Source organism: Myodes glareolus, chromosome 2 (genome assembly GCF_982192425.1).
Source record: "Myodes glareolus chromosome 2, mMyoGla1.1, whole genome shotgun sequence".
Classification (NCBI taxonomy): Eukaryota; Metazoa; Chordata; class Mammalia; order Rodentia; family Cricetidae; genus Myodes; species Myodes glareolus.
In genome coordinates, this window is record NC_142027.1 from 24,813,209 (window position 1) to 24,839,199 (window position 25,991).

At 36.6% G+C, this 25,991-nt stretch overlaps 1 protein-coding gene across 1 annotated transcript in view; it reads left to right on the forward strand.

Moving 5' to 3' along the window:
- The window catches only part of Samsn1 (SAM domain, SH3 domain and nuclear localization signals 1), a 51,414-nt gene that overhangs the window by 14,347 nt on the left and 11,076 nt on the right, over window positions 1–25,991 (forward strand). The window contains exons 2-7 of the mRNA XM_048422565.3: window positions 7,037–7,108; window positions 11,550–11,699; window positions 16,715–16,844; window positions 18,872–19,023; window positions 21,899–22,105; window positions 24,807–24,957. Of these exons, the coding sequence (XP_048278522.3) occupies window positions 7,037–7,108; window positions 11,550–11,699; window positions 16,715–16,844; window positions 18,872–19,023; window positions 21,899–22,105; window positions 24,807–24,957 (862 nt within the window). The remainder of the gene's footprint in view (window positions 1–7,036; window positions 7,109–11,549; window positions 11,700–16,714; window positions 16,845–18,871; window positions 19,024–21,898; window positions 22,106–24,806; window positions 24,958–25,991) is intronic.

The following is a 25,991-nucleotide window of genomic DNA, read 5'->3' on the forward strand; positions in this document are numbered from 1 at the left end:
CCACCTGGGTTTATTCTACCTGGCTATTGGCCAAATCAACTTCTTTATTAACCAGTGATAATAAAACATCTTTTATTTTTTACAGTATACATAAGGGTATCCCACATCAATATGAAAACAGAAAACTGTGATCAAGGGACCACATATAGACTTTGGAGCAGATAATCCAAAGCCACAGTTATACAAGAAATTCATGCCCTGGCAATGCTGAAGCATACATAGGCAGCCCATAGATAGGGTTCTGTTTAACTTGCTCATATTGGGTTTTCTGGTCCAAGTTGATAACGACATCTGACCAGGACTCTTCCTCCAGAGGGCACCAGATCTCATCACAGATGCCTTTGAGCCACCATATGGTTCCTGGGAATTGAACTCAGAACTTTTGGAAGAACGGGTAGTGCTCTTAATCTCTGAACCATCTCTCCAACCCAAAGATTTAGATTTTAGGAGGCTGGAGAGATGGGTCAGCGGTAAAGAGAGCTTATTGATCTTGTAGGGGACCCAGATTCAGTTTCTAAAACCAACCCTATACTGCTCACAACTGCCTGAAACTCCATTGCTGGGGGACCAATATGCCCCTGGCCTCTGCCAGCACTGATGTATGTGTCACCATCATGATCATTTATGCCCTGGACATGCTTAAGCATGCATGGGCAGCCCATTCATGGTGATTCCCTAGTTGTTTCTATCCTGGGCAGTCCTAGATACTAGTGTTATCCTCATACCCAAGATTCCAGTCTTCCTTTATGCTATCTATTCAGCATTTTTGGGGCCTTCCTATTTGCCTTATCCTGTGTACTCCTCCAAACAGTACTATCTTTGGGTATCTGCTGTCATTCATTCTTATAACATGACCAACGTATCTCAAGTGCCATTGCTGTATCCTGTAGTTTATTTCCTTCTGTAGATGGAGACGTTTCTTAATGTCATCACTGCACAGCCTATTTCTTCATGTGATACCCAGAATCCTCCTGAGACATGCCATCTCAAACATATTTAGTTGCTCTTCTGAGGAGCGTTTCATTGTCCAGGTTTCAGAGTGGTAAGGAAGGCAGCTCTAGACAAGTTCTCATATACTTGTATTTGTTGTTACCATTATGTCTCATGTTGACCAAACCTTTCCTATTACCTGGAATGCAGCCCTCACTATTCCTATCTGCCTCTTGATGTCTGAAATAGTTTTGAAATTAGGTTTCTTCCCAGATACTCAAAGTCAAGCTGTTTGCTTGGGGTTCTGATTCTTTATTACAATATTAAAATCCTTGTGTGCCCTTCCCATGTGCTGTATCTTAGTCTTCTTGAGGTTTACTTCATATCAATGTTTTCACTTTCTGCCACCATGGCCTACAGCTCATTTGGACTTTCAGCAAGTAGTGTTCTGTCATCAGTGAAACACAAGGTATTGATCCACACATCACCTATCTGCACGCCTTTCTCCTCATCCTCCAGGACTGTTGTTATTATTAATTTCAGGAATATTTTAAAGTGTAGTGGTGAGAGGATGCATCCTTTCAACACTCCTACGATTGACATTATTTCCGAAGGCACATAAATACACATAAACAAATACAATAAATAAATCTTTAAGAATGAATTCTGATTTTCAAAACCTCCATTTTATATCCCAGTGACACAGAGTACAAGAAATTACAAACCAAGAAAAATATGAAATTTTTAAAAATTGATTTACTAAAAATTCAACAGACTATTACATTTTAACAAATTATCTTCTAGTCACCTATGTATTTGTATGTATAAATGTTTGACACAAACACACATAAATATACTAAGTGTTTTTTCTCAGAAAATTTCAAGCATGTGCAAAAATAGAGTACTATAATCTATACTAAATATGTACAAGACAGCTAGCCATCAAATGACAGCTGTGGTTTTTTTTGCCAACACACTTACTACCTGTCACAAAATTTTCTATAGTATAAATTGAAAATAATTTGTTGATGTTTATTCAGCATCAACAAATAGCCATTCATCGTAAACTTTCCTCAATTATACTTTTGATGGTTTTGGTGGTGATTTATTTGATCTATACACAAATGATACCCACATTGTATTTGGTTGATCTAACTGATGAAGGCTCTTAATTTAAAAAATTTATAACTTACCTGTTCTTTTTCTTTTCAATTTCCATCTGTTAGTCAAGTGGGAAAAAAAGAAGTTATTTGTGCTGAGTTTTTCCCATCTGGATTTTTCTAGCTAACTAAATCCTCTTCACATTACTGAACAGACTTTCACGTCTGTGTATTAACTAAAATATCGTAGAGAGAGAACTGTGGTTAGTTCTACCCTTTGATCCTGCCCCCATGCCCATACATCTTTCCGTGTCATCTCTCCTTCCCTCTGAAGATCATCTTATAGGAGATATACAGTGCTTCCATCATAAAGCACATATTCTGGCTGCTTCTCTTTGTTTAGACATTAAGCACTTACTATATGCAGTATAAGTAGAGATCTGCAAAATAGTAATTTTGTAAGTTCATCAATTTTAAGAAACAGAATATATACATATTTGGAATAATTTTCTACAATAAATTTTGTAGTTACTCTGAAATATATTTCATTCAGAAAAGACAGTTTGTTGTCTTTTATTTTTGTCTATTTTCAAAATACAGCTGTGATGTTTTTCAATACAATAACTGATGTGTTTCTCTTCAGGATGATTAAAAATCAGTGAATTCTGACCTGTTAAAATATGCTGCAACTATTTCACAATATGTTACATGTATTATTATATTTACAGAAACTAAATAGCATGGCTTGGGCTACAATCTATTCAAATGCTAAACAAATTCCATAGAGCCCCTTATGTATTTGGCAGTCACGTCTGTGGATTGACAAGGCAACAGGCATCGTACTATGTTTCTGTCTTAGTTCAGAAGAGATCTGCTTCCATTTTGAAAATGTGTGCATAGGATGTAGTTTGTGAACTAAAGTGACACAAGACTGGGCCGTCATTGTTCCAGACCATTATGTTTATGAGTAGAGCATGTATGGGAGCATTTTAAGTGGAGGTACATCAGGATGTGGGAGGTCCTTCTGTCTATGTGTTGCTTTTATTGGTTAATGAATAAAGAACTGGCTTGGCCTATAGCATAGGAGGAGGAAAGTAGAGTTAGAGAGAAGCCATGGAGCCACCAGCGACAGATGCTGGGAACTTTATTCCGTAAGCCACAGCCACATGGTAATATAACAAATTAATAGAAATGGGTTAAATTAATATAAGAGTTAGAAAATAAGAATCTAAACCTAATGGGACAAGCAGAGATTTAATTAATACAGCTTCTGTGTGATTATTTTGGGTCTAAGCTAGCCAGATGGCTGGGAACCAACAGACAGCCCTTCTTCAACATCACTGGTGTTTTCAAATGAAATTTAAGATTCCAGATCTTATTTAGGCATTTTATTTCACATCTGCATTGCTCTCAATATAGTGTGAGAATGTTGACTTCAAATGTTATTGTACTGGTACTCGCTTTAATTGTTAATGCTTACACATGCACCAGTACTACTGGGCACAACAGGTGGAAACAGGTTAACGTTTAGTTTGCATTCCATCTTCTCCTTGCAACATTACTATGTACAGACTATCAAACTGCTTTTTTAAAAAATAACTTATAATAAGTTTTTCCCTTAAACATTCATCTTGATTTAGAAGTAGGTATATTTGTTTCATTTGGATTGTAAAGTTCAGGGATTCTTCTTTTGATTGAATTGGATTTATGAATTTGTGAAGCTTTCGCATAGCTTTGTGTTCAAATCTATGAAACAAAGTATATTCAGAGGAATATATTTTCTTTCCTGTCACCCCTACTCATTTCTCACACAGCTCTGTGAGAGGAATCCTGCATTTGCCTTCATGAGACATATGCTTAGATAAATGGTGGCCTGTTCTGGATCCTTTCTTCTGTTTTGTTGTTTGCATTTTCACTGTATCATGGGATGGTTCTATTGAATTAGGGAAAGATGAATTTCAATATTTCGCCATTGATCCATACACATACTACTCAGTTAGTATCTTTTTGATGAATGTTGGCAAAATATTGCAATGAATATGATGTATATGTGTATACAAACATTCACTCATATCCAAAAATTTAAAAATTTAGTTGTTATGAGAAAATACATATATATATATATATATATATATATATATATATATATATATATATATGAAAATTTATGGGACGGTGACAAATTTCTTGTAGTGGCATTTTATAAATGGTATTCTAAACATATAAGGACTGTATACTTTATTTTGCTGAGGTTGAGCTGGGTTTGAACCTAAGTCACTGATCATGCAAAGTGTGTGTTTTATTTCTGTGCTACACTCGAAGTCCCTGAATATACTTATACGCAGCATAAAGAGCAAACATGTCCTAATGCTACCATTCTCAGATATTATCTAACATGTGACTTGCTTTTTTAGTCACACTGCTTTGTCCAGAGACAGTTCTTCACGTAATTGCTTTATCTTGATGGGAGCTTCTGTCACCAGCTAGTATCTGCAAAATGATTGCACTACAATACATATTTGTGAATATTCAAGCATATTCTCATTTATTAAGGACTACTATGTAAGAAGCAGGCTTTGATTCCACACATTTTACCTTTTCACTATAAAATTTGACAGCAAAAATTATAAAACTACTCCTTGTCTATACCTCACAGTAGGCATTAACTCCTTTCTAACACAAGTTATAACCTATAAATATATTATGAAACCATCTTTCTGGACTGTAACTGATTTTCATAGTGGGTAATGAAATATATTAAATACTCTTTTAAATAGGTACTGAAATTTGTTTCTTACGAGAATCTTAGGATGGACAGACAGACTCACCTACCTTAAAGTTCTTGTGAAATTAGTTCTGACAGGACTGGCGGGACCCAAAGCAGAAGTTTTCTTTCTCTCTCTAAAATCACTGTTTGTGTATCTGTTTTTCTTTATTGGTATAACAGGGGCAGAATTAATTTGAAAAGGTGGTGGCTATTGATTACTTAATGGAAGACTGTAAGTATAGAGAAACGCTGACGTGAAATCTATTCCGTGCCCTCCCATGCAATAGGCCCCATTATCTAGCAGTGGGAGCCATTTTGTAACTCTCATTAATATGTAATAGGCAGCATCAGGCTGGATATAGGCTACTAAATTGCCACCGGCCTAGGTTCCAACAGGCCATAAGAACGTCTTAAGTATACAGTAGAGTAATAGGTGTCCGTGATGTATGAATCTTCAAGCAGGACAGCTGTTTCCTCACTTCCACCTGAACTCAGATCAATGATGGCCTGATGGATACGCCTACTAGGCACGTCAAAGTGATTCACACCGTGGGTGTGTCTCTAAGTTGGAACGCTCTATGAGAACTGACTTGGTATTTTCCGCTGTGAAACACAATTTCAGCTACCTCAGCTCTCCTCTCACCACAAGCAAGCAGAGCTGTGTGCCTGTTCAGCACAGGAGGCCTCTGCCAAAGGTGCTGCGTCTGCACAGCCATCACGCTTGGAGCAAGATTCTGGAGCACAAAGACTGTCAGGCTCACTAGTTGTCACACGTCCAGGATCTCTTTAATTTCAACCCATTGTACACGGAAAATAAGGAATTTTAAAGGCAGTGGTGGTGAGAGGTGTCGGAGAATGAGTCTAAGGACTAGGATTCTCTGGGAAAGACTAGCTAAAGTGACCTCTGATTCTGGGTGGACAAGAACAAACTCTATAGATTAAATTAAAACTATTAAATTAATTCAATTAATTTAAATTTATTAAAAATATTTTTTAAATAATTTAATTATTTAATTTTTAATAATTTAATATTTTTTATAAATTTATTACTATTTATTAAATTAAACTCTATAAATTAATGACTACTGCTATATACCTTTTTTCAAGTTACTAGGTTACCTTTCCAGTAAAAACTGTTCATTTCAAAAGTATATTTCCTTGAAATGATGCATAGTCCTTAGGACACGGTAATTTTGGAGCCAGTTGGTGGTGGTACATGCCTTTAATCTCAGAACTCAGGAGGTAGAACTCACCCTGAGTTCAAGACCAGCCTGGTCTACAAGAGCTAGCTCCAGGACAGGCTCCAAAGCTACAGAAAAATCCTGCCTCAAAAACAAACAAATAAAAAAAGATATCTTCTTTGGATTTATAGGTACACACACACACACACACACACACACACACACAAGCATGCACACACACCATAAGATTAGAATCCCGCCATCCTAAACAATGCATAAAATCAAATTGATAGTGAGAAAGTCAATCTTTTGAATCAGTGATTTTGAAAAATTTTGAAAATGTATTCAGGAGAGCCATTTACTTTGAAGCATCTTAAGATTATTTATAATTACTTACCCAGAGTGAGTAAGCATAAGAATGTAAATTCAGTCTGCTAACATGTGAAGCTTCTCCGTGAAGTCAATGAGGGGAGATGACCTGCAGAATGGGGAAGGGGAGTGGGATCTCAGTGCAATCCCACGTGAAAACGTGAAGAAATTCAGTGTTACTCTCAAGCTAGGCATACATCTGTGCATTCTCTTTCCGATTATGGGCAGAGACGTTAAAGTTTACAAGATTTACTAGTGGGAAATGTACTTGCGTTATTTTTGTTTTTAAGCAAACCTATCTTAGGAGGCTGAAGAAATCAGTCAGTCGCTTGCTTTGTTCCATTGTTGTATCTTTATTGGTTGTTGGCTTTGTTGTTGCCTGTTCAACTTGTTTAAAGGAGGCTCCGTTTAGAATCGTCAGATGCTTCAGTTGCTTTTGTCAAGTGATAAATACTATAAGTTAATTTAAAAAAATTCACCACTATTACACAAATCAAAGGAAGATATTTTAGCAAGTTTTAGTATAAAATATGATTAATGTTTATGCCTCCAATGCCTATTGAGAGTCCAGAGAAGGACTTTCCATAGCCCACATATTCAAAATGCATTTCAGAGAAGCTGTAATAAATTTAGTACTTTCAGTGGTGAAAGTCAAACCTTAAGTTTCTTTTCCTTTTCCAATTTTACAGCGCAGCAGCAGTTTTGGGAATTTTGATCGTTTTCGGAATAATTCCACATCCAAATCTGACAACTCACCTGAGGTTAGTGTTTTATTCTATCTTTATGAACATTATAATAGCATATTGTCAAAGTTTAAATGTTAGCTAAGGAATTTAAATACATTTTAAAGTCATGTAGACTCTTATAAAATTTTGAAATAAATGAGCAATTAGGGCCTAATATCATGTTGGGCATTAAGAGGTAAACAACTATCTAAAAAATCTTCTCAATGTTTGGGCAGAACATGAATTTAAAGTTAGTGACAATTTAAATATTCTTCTAATGCAAAGTTACCGTGACAGTTCCAGGTCTCTTGAGCATTTCCTTGCTAAACAATACACATGCAGGAGATGACGGCATGCTAAGTTGTTAAATGGGCTTGATGGTTATTCTGATAAGACGAGCATGTAGCTACTCCACTGAACTCTGCCATGTCTACTGTATGCATTAAAAGCCTTATTGGTTACCATTACAAACATATTGGTAAACTATGCACAATTTGTATGTGCCTAAGCAAAGTTCACCATAACATTAAAATTTGTATATAATAAAAATAACTATTTATATTTACATTTAATTAATTACTTATCATAAAGAAAGCATAATGCAACCAATTGATTGTCTATTGAGAACTATTGGAACTATTGGCATTTCAATTTTATTTTTGAAGGGATAGATCTGTTCACTAAGCAAAGTTGCTTTTCTACTACAGAGAAATGATTAAGGTAGAGCCCAACCTTTTCTCTGGCTTTACTGTCTGCCACTCTGTTATACCATTTTATTTATGAGCCACCACTTGGGATGGATGACTAAGGAAAGGAACAGTAACTAGTTAAATAGTAGGAGGGATTCACATCGAGAAAACTAAGAATGCAACACTATTCATTATTAAACCTAATCCTCACCCTACCCTAACTCAGTGAACTCACTAATAGTTGCTTTTAGATAAACAGGTTATATAAACCTTACATACAGATGCATCTATATATAATATGCTATTTTTCCCTCAACAAGGGATATTCTAATAATTAAAAATATCATTTCATATAATATTATTTTAATATATCCATTAACATGCACCTATATGTATAACATATTGACTTATGTAATATATACATCAGCTATCTCACACACACACACACACGCGCACACACACACACACACACACACACATACAACACACTTGTCTTAGATTCTTCTCCTGCTGTTGTAACAAAATATGCTGCCAAGAGCAACTCTAGGGAGAATGGGGTTATTTCAGACACAGTTAAAAATCCCAGTCCATCAGGGTGGGAAAGTCAAAGGTGCAGGAATATAAAGCAGCAGGTGGTGTCACATACAGAGTCAAGGAGCTGTGAGCAATGAACACATGCTCAGTTTCCTTTCTCCATTTATAAAGCCTAGCCAGGGAATGGTGGCTAGAGCAGGTGGAAATTCCCATCTCAAATGGATAATCAAGATCATCCCCCAAATGCTTGCACACAGGTTCAATTCTTAGTGATTCTAGATGTTCCCAAATTGATTGTAAACACCAACCATTGCAATCACTTTTTACTTTCTCTATATTTATTTATTTAACTTAAATTTTTTTTATTCATTTTACACCAACCACAGTTACTTCATCCCTCCCCTCCTTGTGTTCTCACCACCTCCCCATCCCCATCCATTACTCAGAGAAGATAAGGCCTCCCATAGGGAGTCACCTAAGCCTGCCATATGAAGTTGAGGCATGACCAAGTCCCTTCCCTCTGCATCAAGGTTGAGCAAGTTATCCTACCATAGGGAATGGGCTCCAAAAAGATATAGTTATATACATACTCTCTCTCACACACACGTATATATGTATAAACACCTGTTTATGTTTGTGTGTATATACATGTGTAAATACACAGAGAGGAATTTACTTATGACACTTTATTTCCACTTAGGGTTTCAGATAAACTTTTAACTCGCTATAGCCATGTACAGTGTATCCTGCTACTATTTAGTTTTTAGGAAATCTATGTAAGCTTCTCAAGCTCATTCACTGTCAATGGAATAAGTAGTAATGGCCTTGTAATTTGTTAAAGCATGGAGAAGAGCTGATAAAATAGTTTCTCATTTCTCAGAAACCCAGCATCAATTTTTCACCCTTTTCACAGGTACTTACATAATGGCAGGGTTTCTGTTAACTACTCCAAAGTCCTGTTGCAATGAAAGATGAAAATGCCTACTTCATAAGGTCTGGAGACTGCAGCAATATTGCCTAAAAAGATGATGAAAACAACAGAATTGTAAATCCTAGACAGAAATATAGTCCAGGCTTTGGAGAACTTCACAGAAAAGAAAACAATTTACAATATATGGAGACAGTTTCTTTGAAGCCTCTATAAATAATTATGAGAAAGCCAAACAGTATTTGTATTGCTTTATTTGAAGCTTAAATAATAGTAACAATATCGGTTTTAACTAAATAATATACTCTCGTATTTATTTCAGTTAGTAAAATAATTTTTCAATTAAAACAATAAAGTTAAAAGCAAAGAAAAGAGAGAAGAAAAAGGCTAACTAAAATTTGAATGCTTCCAAATCAAATTTTATTCTGGTATTTTGAATTAAGCAAAGACTCTGCCTTTATAACCTTGAATGTAGAAATTAATAATGTGCAATGAGGGCTTAAATTGGCTGTCCATTCATATTTATCATAGGCAATTTGGGGTAAGATATGAAGCAAAATATAATATTGATTAATAATGATGTTAACTATGTGGTTAAACTCTCATATTAAAATATTAAAGCTCACTACCCAGAAGTTTCCAGTCATTTTTTGTGTTCTGGGAATGACAGGCTGTCCACCCATCAAGCATGGTGGGCCGTACTAAAGCAGGTGACCTTCAGAGTTCATGGCTTGCACATCTGTGGTACCAAGAACATCTAATCCAAATATGTCCTCCAGGGGAGAGAGGAGCTGTCTCCATTTTCACATCGGAATTTCCTCTGCTTAGAGGACACTGAGCACCAGTTAACATGCCTTCAAGCAGTCTTAAGACAAAATAAAACATACAGACAAAGCCTTTATTCTCATAGAACTTGTGTCATGTGTGAGATGCAGATGAACAATAAACGAGCAAACAACTTTTCAAATGAAATAAGAGCAGAGAAGATGAGTACATCAAATAAACAACAGGAAGCGTGGACAGGCATGGAGAATGATGAATCTGATACTTCTTCACTATTACTACATTTTAACTGGAGACCTAGATAGCTTATTAGATCCTTGGCTATCTCGATGTAGCCAAGGCAAAACATGTCCAGACTTCAGTGAGAACCTTCAGAGGTAAAGGAGATGCACAACCATGGCAATATTTTCTTACCATTTCTTTTAAGTTTTGTTGTCCATCTGTGAGTCAGAATCACCACAAATGACTCGTTAAAACAAACTGTTCCCTAATATTGAAGATGCTGCTTTGTAATCTGATAAGCAGCAAAGAGTAAGTTCATAAAGGTATGCTATTTTACACAGATTCTATATGATGGAACACATGTTTTATAAACATTGATTAATAATAATGTTAATTATGTGGTTAAGCTTTCAGACTAAAGCATTTAAGATCACTACAGAGAAGTTCCTCATCATTAATTATATCATATCACATTGATTTATTTATGCTATGCTGTTGAGCTTTGTAGGCAAACACCCTTACTTGTGTTTTGCTCTGAGTCATAGCAGAGACTACTGCCTTATAAGGAAGATTGTTAATGAGCACACAGTAACAGCAAAACAAATAAAAGACTTAATTATTAAATACATACAGTCTATATATTACATGAGAATTTCTCTATTAGTGGGTTGAGCCAGTATTATTTACTGTTACTTAAAGTGAACAATGAACATGCACACACTTAGTCAGATGAAAATATTGTAGATTTCAACTGATTTAATTAACTTCCAAACTTCTTAAAAAATCGCTATGACCATGCAAATTCCTTTGAGATGCAAGAGGCTAATATAATGCTCTTCCATCACAGAAGGATGATTAGGGTTTTCTAATCCTGCCACAGCTAAACTACCTCCCATCATATAGCTGTAACTCATGCGTTACTTGTAGCCTGATGGTTACTTCTGTTTTGATCGTCTCAAAATCAAGAACTAAAATGAATAACAAAGCTATTAAACCATTGCTGAAATCCTCAAAAATTTTCGCATGCAAAGATGAGAGCTCTCAAGCAAGTTTCTTATGTAGGTAGCCAGCTGGAAATGCTCAACAATATGTACTGTGCCCAGAATGTGTACAGCACATAATGACCAAAATATCCAGACTTGGATTCTCCCTAAGGAGGTTATCAATGAATGTTCTTAGGGTTGGACACAGGGATTAGATGTGCTGCCCTTGTTTAGCACGTAAAATCCCTAGTACTGAAAAGCACACAACTCAAACAAATGATTTTTTATTCTTTATAATTTTATCTTCTTTTTTCTTAAAAAAAAAAAAACTCCATTAGGTCCATGAAGGGGAACTAACCAATGGAAGTGAAGAACAAAATAAAACCTCAAATAATGGAGGAAATCTAGGTAAAAAAATGAGGGCGATTTCATGGACCATGAAAAAAAAAGTTGGGAGAAAATACATCAAAGCCCTTTCTGAGGAAAAAGTAAGTGTATTTTGCCATCTGTATTTTTATATTCTTTTTATCTTTCTTCATATAGAGACTATTGGATGTTTTGCAAAGAATTTATTTTTATTTTTTTTCTTTTACTATCATACCCAGGAAGTTCTGTAGTTCTTGAAGAAACAGTGTGTTCTTGTGCACATGAGTGCCACAGGGTGCATGCAGACATCAGAGGACAACTTTTCAGTCTGTTCTCTGTTTCAACTTTTATGGGTTCCTTGGATCAAACTCAAGCCTTCATGCTTGTTCAGCAAGTGCCTTTACCAGCTGAGCCATCTGGTTGGCCCAGTTTTATAAATCTTAAGGGATTATTACTCCTGTTTAAAAGAAGAAAACTCACATATCTAGCATGTAAAGAAGAGCACATGGTTTAAGTTGTAACAATTATCTGTAATTTATTTCTTTTTATCACAAAATACTAGCCCATTTATAAATTATCTACACTTCCACATTTACTGCTGGGTTTTTGAGCTGTTTCTACTTTGGGCATAGTATGAGTAATACTTTTGCAAACACTTGTGTGTGATTCTTTGAAAAAAATATTTTTTGTTTCTTCTTGATATACGGTAATTCTACATCTAATAATGTGAGAAGCTGGCAACTGCTTGCCCAAAACCATGCACAATTTTACTCACACAATATCAATAAATAAATGGCTCCAATATTTTGATATTATGTCTGCTTGTGTTTTTTTAAGTATTAGTCATTAGTGAAGATGAAGTAGATTCACACTGTAATTTTTCATTTACATTTGTCTTATAGTGGATGACACCAAGATCTTTTAATGCGCTTGTTGGTTCTATCTATTTCTCTTTAAAGAAATGTCTATTTAAATAGTTTGTCTGTTTTTTAATAATTGGTTATTGCTACTTAATATATTTTAAATGTTTACATAATTTCTGAATGAGTCTTTTAACCAAATATGACTTCTAAATATATATTCTATCATTGTGTGCATGGTATTTTCATTTTTATGGTATTAGTTGAATCCTAAATGTTTATAATTTTATAGTATTCCAATTTTTCTGTTTTTCTTGCTCTTTAGCTTTTGGTACCATACTTGAGATATTGTTTAACATAACACAATGAAGATTACTTCTGTATTTTCTCCTAATGGCTCTTAAATTTTAGTATACGACCCATTGGGGGTTAGATGTTCTATGTGGTGTTTCAGAGGAGTAAAACTTCCATCGTTTTCATGTAAATATCTAGTTGACTCAGTTTCATTTGTTGAAGACTCTTCTGCCCCCATTTTAATGTCTTGGTAGCAATGTTTAAAATCATCCGACCATCATACCCAATATTGTTATAAACATATAGATTGTAAATATAGATATGTATTGTATAAGATTTCAATTCTATATTGCTGATTCCTATGTCTTATGCTCATTTTCTTTCTGCCCTCTTCTACTTGAATTCTGTCCCTGGTATTCTATTGCAACAGTAGTTAGTAACCTCTGTGATGCCCAAACTCAATGACACTTTATGTTTTATTTATCATGACATGTTTACATGGAAAACTTTCTGTTTCTTTGAGCACTCTTTGAACTTTTGTCTATCCCAGAATCCTTCTTGGCTTTGCTTTTGATTCTATCTCTCTAAATATTAAGACTACCCAAGGCTTATTTAAATACCTCATTTGTGATCTTAAATAGTCTTATGCCATGGTTTTTCAAAGTATCTCTAGCTATGACTTCTTCACTTGATTGCTATATCCAATCAAATAATTGACCATTCGATGCTATCACAGAGATGTTCAATAGATACCATAGCCTATGCATATTGAAAAATTGAAATTCTCAACATTTCTATCAGAAACAATTATTTCTCATCCCTTATTTTTAGTGGTAAATGACAATACTTTTATGATTCTAGAAGCCAAAGAAAAAGCAAGGGTAAAAAAAGAATCACTCCAAATTGTTTATCCCACTTTGAACATAATTATCATAATATATCATAATATAACCATAATTATCCTCTTGGTTTTAATGTCCAAAGAATATTTAGAGTTCTATTTTTTTTAGTCAAATTGTCCCAGATTTAATCTAAGTCACTAGACTCTCCTGCTTGTATTATCAAAGAGCCACCACTTAAGTTCTGTCTGTTTTCTCTCCAATAAGATTCTTTTAGGACAAGAAGGCATAAAAAAATTTCTGAAAGGTGGAACAGGTCCCATTGGGCCCCAGATTAAAGCTTCCAAATATCTTGTAAAGGATCCTATCAATACAGTGTGATAGATTCTATCAATCTTGCTAGTCCTCTGTGGAACAGACCTCTAAGAAATAATAATAATAAAAACACCAATGATCAACTAGGGAAATGTCTGTGAAACTCTTTATTGTTGTTTTGTTTTGTTTCCTGACATAGGATTTCTCTGTGAAATAGCCATGGCTGTCCTGGATCTCTCTGTGTAGACCAGGCTGACCTCAAATTCACAGAGATACACCTACTTCTGCCTCCAGAGTGCTGGGATTAAAGGTGCATGCCACCATCCAGCACCTATGAACTCTTCAGAAGTGAAAGTGCATAGGGAGAACCTTGCAATGGCAGTGCAAATCTGACATCTATAAAAAAGACAATGAGAGGAGATAAGTATCAGAGTTTCTCTTTACAGTCCTCTTCTGAGAACGTTTTGGCTAGATCTTGAACCATAAACTTCCCACTGGAAGAACTCCTTTTTTTCCCCACCAGAATAGGCACAAATGTTATTCATAAGTATTCTTCAGCTACTGACGCATTGGAGGGTCTGACCTCAGTGTAAACACACTCGTAGATACCAAGGGGAATAGCGAGAACTGCTACGGTGCATTAGTCATATTTCTGTTGCTAATGGCAATTCATAACAGACTGATTATTCACAAACAGCCTCATTTTGGTTGCACTTATGGTCCAAGAAAAAGTGGCCACTTTGGTGGTAGGGTTACAAAGCAACAAAGGTGCAAATGCAGGATAGTGTCTATCCCTTTGGTAGTAAAGCCACCAACACCTAGTCAAGGAGCTTCTATTATAACCTCATCTAATCCCAACCATCTCCCGAAGGCTGTGCATCTAAACACCAAAGTCGGATTCCATTTCCCCTTTTATGATACTGCACAGTGGAAATTGAATAAACATATGAGTTTTTGGAGATGACAATATGGAATCATAGCATGCAGTCTCCAACCCCAAAGTTCATGTACTTTTCACAATACACATTTAGATCTAGGTGCCACATTCCGGTGGTCACCACAGTGGTCTACAACATTCTTCCTGAACTGAATCTCAATCACTTCTTTGAGTCACTATGAAATACCCTCCTTTCTCTCACGACATTGATTTGTACACCCAAGGCTAATTATGAGTTCCATTTTGTTCTCATCTTTCCTTTTGCTTATGCAAAAGGAAAAGGTAGAAAAGTACCTTCAGAAGAAAATAGAAGTGCTATTCTCTCATAATTCAGACCAACATGTTATAAAAGGGTATCTTCATACTTATTTGGGTAGACTCAGGGCATTTGTTACCTTACAGTGAAAGTCTTTGGAATTCATCTCACCTAAATCAACTAACCTTTCTCATTTTTGCCCAGTTTGCCAGTTCTCTCACATTATACAGTCTATCTCCTTCATAGCACTTATATGGCTCATACTAATATTTATTGGAGAAGGGCTGCCTGTTGGTTCCCAGCCACCCGGCTAGCTTAGACCCAAAATAATCACACAGAAACTGTATTAATTATATCACTACTTGGCCCATTAGCTCTAGATTCTTATTGGCTAATCTCTTACATATTAATTTAGCCCATTTCTAATCTGTGTATCACCACGTGGCAGTGGCTTTGGCATGTCTGACTCTGGAAGCGTTTCCACGGCTTCTCTTCTGACTCCACCCTTCTTTCTCCCAGCATACAGCCTCGTTTTCCCCACCTAGTTCTATTCTTCCCTGCCGTGGGTTCAAAGCAGTTTTTATTCATTAACCAATAAAAGGAATATATAGACAGAAGGACCTCCCACACCAAATATTTTCATGTACATAAGTTCAACTCCTTTAAAGACATAAATACTAGCTTATAGACTATGTAAAGCCCATGAAGACTACAACATAACCTCTTAGAGTCCAAACCCTTTTCTTATGTTATCTTGTTTATTAGAATATCCACAATTGTTTGAAAGGTGGCAAGTACCTACTAGGCTGTGCTTCATAAACCTTCCCTAAATTACTGCATGAATAAAGAACAGATAAAAGCAGAGACTCAAACTAAGTCTATGCTTAATATGAAGTTTTATCAATGCTCAGTAATGCTCAAAAATAAGACTATTGAATTACAATGTGATGAGTATTAAGAAATTCATAAGCTTTGTCCAAACTTTCTAAAAATGGCAAACATTTGAGATGTTTTCAAGGAAATGTAATTTGTTTTGAAATTGTCTGTCTTTTCTAATTTTATGCAAGATTTGCTTTTCACTTGACTAGGTGGCAAGCGCAGTATGAGGTTTGTAAAGCTCCTGAGATAAGGTTTGCGTTAGAATTGCCAAGTGAGCATGTTTTATTCATATCTAGTGATCTGGGAACGTGCAAATAACTGACATGAAACAAATGTGCAGAGTTTAAGCCTGTAGTATCAGATCTCGAAGGATTAGTAATGGCAGCAAACAGATAAGAGGGAGGACATGAGGAAGCAACTGCGCTTTAACAGAAGAAGCATCAATGCCAATATATCCCACATTTCTGATTAAATAGTCTTGATATTATATTCATCTTTATTTTCAAAAATAGACCGTTATAATTGCAGATATATTCCACAACAAACAATGTCTCGTCTAGGGGTGTTTTCCAAGTATCCTCTGAACTGTTTTCCTAGAAAATGAACTGAAGATTAATGACTCTCATATTTTATGCTGATGTATTCATGAGTGTTTTATTGTTTAAATGTGTCTTGCTTGTAGAGTCAGTGCACACAGTGAACATCTCCATGGAAATCTGATCTGCACACTTAACCTCTAATATGTTTTCTTCTGAAGGAGGAGGAAAATGGAGAGGAAGCCCTCCCATATAGGAACAGTGACCCCATGATTGGAACACATACAGAGAAGACCTCCCTCAAAGCCAGCGACTCTATGGATAGCCTCTACAGTGCGCGGAGCTCATCAAGTAAGGCTAATGAGTAAGAGGTGGTATCTGAGAAACGAAGCTCGGGTTAAACTAATTAAAAAACGATGAAAGATCAGCCTGAGGTTGTTTATCAGATTAGAAACAAAGATCAGACATTTGATATAGAGAAGCTGAAAAGGTTGGATACATTGAATATACATGGAGTTATTGATTGTGATACATAACATAACATACTTTGACACTGTAGCCCGCAGGACTCTTGTGAAAATGCCTTGAAAAAGTTGTATTAAATAATGAAATCTGATACCAAATTGTGTGCTCAGAAAACCTCATGTTAACTTGAGTCAAAGATAGAAAATTAATCGAAATAGAAAAATAAAATTCTATTCTTTATTTTTCTCCTTTGATTTTTTCTTTTTGTCTTTGTCCCTTCTTCTCCCCCTCTCATTCATCCCATTTCTCCTCTTCTTCTTCCTCCCCCATTTCTTTCTTTTTAAATTATTTTTTGGTTTTCTGCAAAGTGCAGGACACATGCCTCAATTCTAGCACTTACATTTACCATTACTTACATTACATTACCTGTAAGTAAAGATGGAAACAATGAATACTACCACATGATAGGTATGTCGCCAGTGGGATGGAGAAGAAGATTAGCAGGCAACTCTAAGGACTGCTGAGCCAACACTGATATTTGATAAGAAGGACATTACTCAAGATTCAGTCACATTTTTCTGCTGCAATACTCACAAGAAAGGACTGAGGGTGCTGGTGCCTTATGTCTTTCTGTATGTGCAGTGTTATCTTTCCTCCAGTCACTTCAGAAATTGTAAATGCCACTGAAAAGTTTATTTTCCTCTTCCTTTTAAATAAACTACTTTTGTTATTTGAAGACGACTAACAAAGAGCAGATATTTTGAATATCCTCAAATGTATTCATATTTGCTGTACAACAGTTATTTTGTGATGAAAAACTAAGGCAGAAACATTTGAAGGATGCAGTGTGTGTGCATGCATGCGTGCAAGCGTGTGTGTGTGTTTGTGTGTGTGTGTGTGATTCAGATTTCATAAGTATTTCTGATGGAAGTATTCAAATTCATGCTGTGATACTGAATGTGGAAAGAATTTTCCTACTTCGGTCCATGAGGCAAAGCCTGCACCCACACATTCATCTAGAAGGGAGGCCTGGGGAGAGAGTGTTCCACTTCCACGTTACACTTCTGTTTATACACAATGCAAAAATGTCCTGCAGGATTTTTACCTTATTTCATAATGCATGATAGGGAAACTACCACTGTTGCCTCCCCGAGCAGCAAAAGGTCATTCTCAAGGAGGAAGTGAGGAGACTGAGAATGTGGGAGAAACACGGAAGCCCTTGCATTGTCCACAGAGCTGACATGACAGAAAGAAACAAACTGAAGCAAAAATAGCTTTGTTCTGTTTTGTTTTCTTACTTCCGAAATCAAGATCAGAAAGGAAGGGGAGCAGAAAGCAAGCAGCTTGGCGGAATAGGATAGCTTGGAGGTTCAAACATTTGGGCCATCTCCTATGCAAGACACACAAAAGCATCACCTGTTATAAGCAAGGATTTTTCTCTCTTTGGCCTTTGGCACACAATCAGAATTCTGGGGCAAACATTCATTACAACTGTGTAAGCTATAAGGAACTCTGAAATGACATATTTAGGCCATTTATGATCAATAATAATACATAATGACTAAAATGTTATATATCAAATTCTTTCTTAGTTTTCAAGTATGAAAATTTCTTTCTAGGTCTAGGCTTGAACCTATACCTTGCTACAGATTAGTAAGTGGGCACTTCTTAATGCCCTTTAAGATAGATCAGATCATAGAGCCAAAATGAGACGGTATTGGAATAAAGATTGAGAAGCATATTCAGACTGGCAGGGAGCGAGTCACAACTAACTCTGAAGAGTGAGTCATGGAGGGAGTGTGATTAGGAGCTCAGTAAGACTGGCATCCATTGCTCCAGTTTTAGACGAGGTGCTGGAGGCTGCGAACCTTTGATAACCTGTTAACCTGTTCCCTGTACCTATTCCCTGTCAGGCGGAATGACAAGCTGCTCAGACGGAACAAGTAACAGGGATAGTTTTCGCCTGGATGACGACAGCCCCTATGCAGGGCCATTCTGTGGCCGCGCCAGAGTGCACACAGACTTCACGCCAAGTCCCTATGACACCGACTCCCTCAAAATCAAGGTAGGCCCACATTACATGTGCTTCCTGGTCTGTCGAATGCCAGTTGGGTGATTTCCTTCAGGAACTACAGAAAGCTGGTTTTCATAGTAAGCTGGACTGACGCCCCAGTGGGGAGAATTTGAACTTAGTGTGGGGTGGGGTGAGAGGGATCAGTCTCCTGTGGCCATTAACGTAAGAATCTGTGGGAGGGGGATGAATGGTCAGCATTTTTTGAAGCTCTCAGAGGTGACCAGCGAGGTGTGTCCACCTGATACCAGCTAGACAAAAAGAAGAGCGCAAAGGGAGTAGGCAAAAACAGAAAAGGGAGTAGGCAAAAACCGAACTATGCGACAGGCACCCGGCAGAGCAGAGGCTTGGGGAACCACACTTGGCTGGGCAGCTCCAGGGCTTTCTAATTTGGTTGCCTCACGTAACCAGAGTTCTTTCCCTAGTGATAACCCCACCACAAATGTCACTGTACAACAAATTACCCTCAGCTCGTAGGCTTCAAATAACACACAAATATTCAATCACAGCTTTTGAAGGCATAAACCTGGATATGACTCAGCTGTTATCTTCACAAGGATACCCCTGGCAAAATCAGGGTGCCAGCCACACTATGATCTCCCCCGAGACTTGATGTCCTTCTTAAAGCTCCCATGGGTAGGTAGAACTTAGTTTGTTGTAACTCCCTACAAAATTATGTCCATGTGCCACTACGGTGATTTTCTGGGGCCCTCACAGAACACAATAAACATCTCACAGGTCCCGAGTAAGGAAACTGAGTCTTTGGGCTCACCTGTGACTTTTGCTGCAATTTGTAAGTTTAAACGACACAAGGAACAAGACCAGAAATGTAAAATATGACAGGAAAGACCCAGTGAAGAACTGTCACACCCAGAAACTTATTATTACTTCTAGGGAGTGTGCTGGTCTCCTGGGCGTATAGGATCTGGCCTGTCACTTCATTCTCTCAGGGAAAAGTGCAAACACCTAGACCCAAACTCAGAAGACAGACAGGTACACATCCTATCCCAAATTAGAGAGATCATATCTTTCAATCACAATCACATCCAGTTATAGATTACTAGAACAAATAAATTAGTATTTTTCTTCAATCATATGTTCACAGGCCTGCATGAAAATATAGATTTAAGCATAGCTTAGTTTTAAGATAGAACCTTAAAACTAGCAAATATTGGAATCTATGGCATCTCATTGGGATGTAAAATTATACCTCAAAAGAGTAACTTTGATTCTTATTTGAGTAAATATGACTCATAAAATAGGCACATAATTTTCTAGAAATTAAATCTTCTCATAAAGAAGTATTGTCAAGAGAATTTTTACTCTTGCCAATAATTGCATCCTATAACCAAATGTAGTCTTAGATATGAATACACAAAATGCTAGTTGGTTTGGTCATGCGATTCTGCCTAATTCATGCCTCATTGAAAACTTTGTTGTGGATTTTATTTTATATAATATCTCCTTTGGATGTTATCAGAATTTTGGGAAATCCCAGGAAGGTTCCCAGTTACGTGCTATCTGGGAAATCAAGGTCCTTACATGGAATTCCTTGTCTCATTAATAAAAGAATTTAAGAATGGGCTCAAAATTGAGGAAAATTTGACTGTAATTAAAAAAAAAAAACCCAGGGCAGCAAGTTTTCAGTCTATCCAGCTACAGGGAAGAGGAATACAAATTGAAGAAACAGAGAAAAACATGGCATTCGAGTTAGTTCAGCATGGACGTCACCTACATGGTAGGCAAGCAGCCACATGGGAGAGTTGGGTACCGCAGTGAAAAAAAGAAGGCAAAGTATCAGGAAAACACACTTAGAAAAGAGATACAATAGAAAGGAAATGTATGGTTTTCTGAGTAATTCAGACGACTTGGGAAATTGTCTGCAGCCCTACCTGAGCAGTGACAATTCTGGGAAGTAATAGCTCTTTAGCTCACTAAAGGGCTCATTCTCATTATTCCTCTTCTCCCTTGAGCATAGTTTAAGGTGAACCCACTTCCCAAGAGATGACCCTTTGGCTAATGATTGTCCAGGCCAACCAGATTAATCCTCTTATATTTTGAGTGCCTTGAAAAGTTAGGTCTCCACCAGGCCAGAGAGCTAGCTCTCCGCCCCGCCCCTGTGGGTTTCTGTAGGTCACGGATGAGAGCTTCCACAAGTGGCACTGACGGCAGGAGCGCCATCATTACCTCAAAAGTTAATCAACAGACCTGGCTACACAAATACTTCCATTGCATACTTAGTAAATGCTTTACTTTCATTGCTTTAGCTCAAAAAAACAATTTACATAGACTTATTTTATACTGTAAAAGAATCGTGTCATATGAGCTAAAACCATGGACAAAGAGTCCAAGTTTCATTCTTCCCCCTTAAGAGAGCACATTCAAATGATGGTCTGATGCTTTATTCCTATATTGATTTAGGAAGTAGAATAAAAATGAAACATTTTTAAGATGACATAACTTAGGCTTGAGTTCTGACCCCATCTTTAACTTCATTTAAGAAAGTGACAGGTCACTTAATATCACTGTTTCTTTTTCTGTCACACTAATAGCAATAATCTGATACCTCATACTCTCTACCAAATACATATGTAGTGCAACAAGAAAGCAGTATATTTAACATACCATGTATATTGTTCTACAAATGTAAGTTAGTGAGTTAATATAATAGGAAAAAGAAAAGCAGCATCAAGCATGTAGGTGTTCTTCACTATATGGTGAATACTTTCAATGAGGATGCGAACTCCTGTCGATCTCTGAAGACCTTTACTATATTATCCTCTAGGATTCCTATGGTTCCATTCTTTCTCCATATTACTAAAGCATGATGGTGCTTTGACATTTGATTTGCATTTGTTTTTGTCCTTAGAAAGGAGACATCATAGACATTATCTGTAAGACACCGATGGGAATGTGGACAGGGATGCTGAACAATAAAGTTGGAAACTTCAAATTTATTTATGTGGATGTTATCGCAGAAGAGGAAGCAGCTCCTAAGAAAACAAAGGCGCACAGAAGTAGTAAGAGAGAGAGCACCGGGACTCTGCAGAATTTCTTAGAGCAGATTCACCTCCAGGTTAGTAAACCTTTGATCTGTTTGCTTTTGCTGGAAAATGGGTGAAATACAAAGTGGATCAGTCTTTCCACCTGGTTGTTAAGAATGTAAGATTTACAGCAAAGGAAAATCTGTTTTTCTAGAACAGCTCTTATTTTTCCTTTATTACGTTTTTATACAAAGACAGGTCTTGATGTAGCACCCTTTAGACTAAACCCTAATCATACTTAGCAGTCAGTAACAGTAGAGATTAATGTAGAGAAATGGCACTGAAAATGAAAAAATATACATCTAGGAGAATAGGAGACCACAGAAAAAGTATTTAAGTGAGAATGACCAAGAAAATAGGTAGAATACAGTCAAATTTGTGGGACTCAGAAGAAGAATGAAAGGAAGCTTGTGTTTTTATGAGAGGTCAAAATGAAATTCAGAGAAAATAACTGAATATAATCGTCTCAGAAGTAATTTCAGAAACAGTGATAATTAATGTTCAATGCTCTAATGATTATTTCAAGGAAAAGTTTGTTTTATGAGCACCACACTTGAATGCATTGCACCACTGGCATGCCAATACCTATTAAAAGAAATAGCTCTTGTTACATGGTACAATATACTACATAGTACAGTATCTACCATAAGTAGCATCACTCCATTCTCAGTGTAAAAGAAGCTGCCACAGAACCACACACACACACACACACACACACACACACACACACACACACACACACGTGCGCACGTTACATAGCACAGTATCCACCATAAGTGGTATCACTCTACTCTCAGTTTCTAATCCATTTGCACAACTCACTCATCAATATTTGGCTAGTGCAAGTCATCAAAACAAAAGCAATTATATTTTTCTTAATTGGTATTTCTGAGTTATTAAGTTACCCTTCTGTCTGCCAACATACTGTTCAACTTTCATTATAGAATGATTGAGACAGTGTGATACTCCTGGGGGAAAACACCATTGAAAACCTGCCTCTGTCACCCATGGAAAAACACCTAAGTGTGGTAAACACCATACTAAAAAAGTCAGAGTTAGATTGTTGTGTAAGAATGGAAATTTTGGTATTCTGTGTTCTTCTAAAATACACTATTTTTAAACAAATTATCATTATTCTTTTCCCTCATTTGATTAAAATGTGCTTTGTAAAAAGTTTTTTTCTGATTACTTAACACTTTCTGATATCATATTCAATTTTAGTAACTGAAATAAAAATATTAAAACTAGATTTAAATAAAATTGGAGACATTTTTGAGGAAGTTGGAAAAAATGTCACTTCACTTTGCATATTCAGTCTGCTAGAACAGCGGTTGTGGAAACAACAGTGCTGTTTCTCACCCTTCCCAATGCTGAAACCTTTAACACTGTTCCTCATGTTGTGGTGAACTCCAACCATAAATTTATTCTTATTATATATTTTTTTGAGACAAGGTTTCTCTATGTAGCTTTGCTGCCTGTCCTGGAACTAGCTCTTGTAGACCAGGCAGGCTTTTAACTCACAGAGATCTGCCTGCCTCTGGCTGCCAAGTGCTGGGATTAAAGGCAGGTGCCATCACTGCCTGGGATAAAATTATTTTTGTTGTTACTTTATAACTGATATTTTTCTACTGTTATGAGTCATAATGTAATATATGATACACAGGATATTTGATATACAACACCAGTGGGGGTCACAACCCACAGCCTGAGAACCACATAGATACTTTATGATCAGAAGTCTAAGAATTTTACACTAATATATATTGATGCAAATGATAGACAAAATGTCCCTACTGAGGAAAGGAAATAAATACTAACTTCAACTGTGAGTCTTTTATGTATAATTAAAATTTAAATATAAAGGGGAGGTGAGAGGCAGGGAGGGGAGCATAGAAAAATGTGGAGCTCAATAAAAAAATCAATAAAAAAGAAAGAAAAAAATATATAGCAAACCTGTAGTTCACAAGATATATAAAACATCTTCACTCAGTCAAAATACTAAATTCATTTTGTGTCTGCTTCAAATTCATTTTTATTTCATAAATTTATTTGTTCAGTGTGTGTGTGTGTGTGTGTGTGTGTGTGTGTGTGTGTGTGTGTGTGTGCACATGCGCACGTATGTGCATGCATGCCATGTTGTGAATGTGGAGGTAAGAGGACATTTGCAGGAGTGCATTTATTTTACCATTTATGCTCTGGGACCCAATCTATGTCATCAGCCTAGGCAGCAAGCAGTTTACCTACTAATCCATCTCACTGGCGCTCAAATTCATCATTTAACTACACTAAGAAAATAATGAGAGTAGATGTTTTCCTGACCAAGCAACCAAAACGAGAGACTGGTGCAGAGATATTACTATAGCTTCATCTATGAGAGGTACTGTGTTGAACGCCTTGAGAAAATGCTGCCTTTTGATGAGGTACAAAGGGAGAGTGCCAAGTGGGATGGACAAGTCAGCTGATAAGAGATCCATAATTTCCTGCTATCATCAGAGTCAAGGGATTATTTCTTCTTTATATTTGTCCTTCTGCAGGTCACGAATTTACAGCACTCTCTCTTCAATGCCCTAACATTTGTCTGTGGGAAACTAGCATAAATAAAATGATACCAGGCAAAAGGTCCACTGCTGTTTTTGCTGTCATTGGCATTTGTATAATTACTTTAATTTAGAGGAATCACAATATTTGAGCCCTGTTAGTTTACGGATTATACACATTTTCCTCCTCCTACAGGAATATACTTCAACACTTCTGCTCAATGGCTATGAGACCCTGGAAGACTTGAAGGATATTAAAGAAAGTCACCTCATTGAATTAAACATTGCCAATCCAGAAGACAGGATGAGGTTACTCTCAGCTGCTGAGAGTCTTCTGGATGAAGAAAGTAAGTGTGAATATCCACCCTTCTCCCTCCTGGTCATCACGCTTTAATATAAACAGTGAAATCACTAAAAGCATAACCCAATGTCACTTACTAAGAATCATATAAAGCATTCTTCCCTATAACTGAAAGCATTTTTATATAATATCAGATATTACTCTGGCCAAAATGTATAATTAGGGAAAAGATTTTGATTGTATTCTTACAAAAGAAAAAATTTTCTCTGGGTCTCTTGTTTTGGTTGGTTCTCCCAAACTATTAATTTACACACAGTGGATGCCTGCATTCTCAAAGACCAAGGGACTTAGAGACAAATATTTTAGTGACAGTGTGAGCCATTAGTGAGAAATGCCACATATGTCTACTGTAGAACAGCCCAGAGCCTGGCTCTAAGTTAATGAGCTTTCCCTACCACACAGGAAAATTCATTTCATTACCATATAGTCACATCTTGCGTGTGTTTATAGTACTCTTTGTAAATGCTATAATAGCTTGCAAAAATATTCAGTACTCACTTTTATTATCAGAGCTGGTTCTCTGTATTTGTAAATATAAACTAAAGATGAAATAATAAATGCAGATTCATTTATGGCTGAGTACAAGTTATGCCAGCTGGGTTTATGAAAATGGAATAGTTTTTATTTTTACAATTGCCCATTCAGAACACTCGTTCTATTAAATCTAGTCAAACCTCAAAACCCTGAGTTTAGGGGAAGGCCAAACACTGCGGAGTATGTTGTAATGAGAAAAAAAAAAATAAAGAGGAATGGAGCCTCTGCCCTAAACACATGCAAATACAACAAAACCAACTAGACTCCATAGCTATAGATGTACAGTTGTTTCTATTCGTGTGTGTGTGTGTGTGTGTGTGTGTGTGTGTGTGTGAACAATAATTATAGATGGGGGCCTTGGGCAAACATGGTGGGAGCAGCAGGAGGAGAAAGGGTGAAAATGACAAGAATATGGTGTACTCAGGTATGAAATTCTCAAACAACAATTTCAAGGGAAAAAAGACAAAGAAAAAGGAATGGAATCTA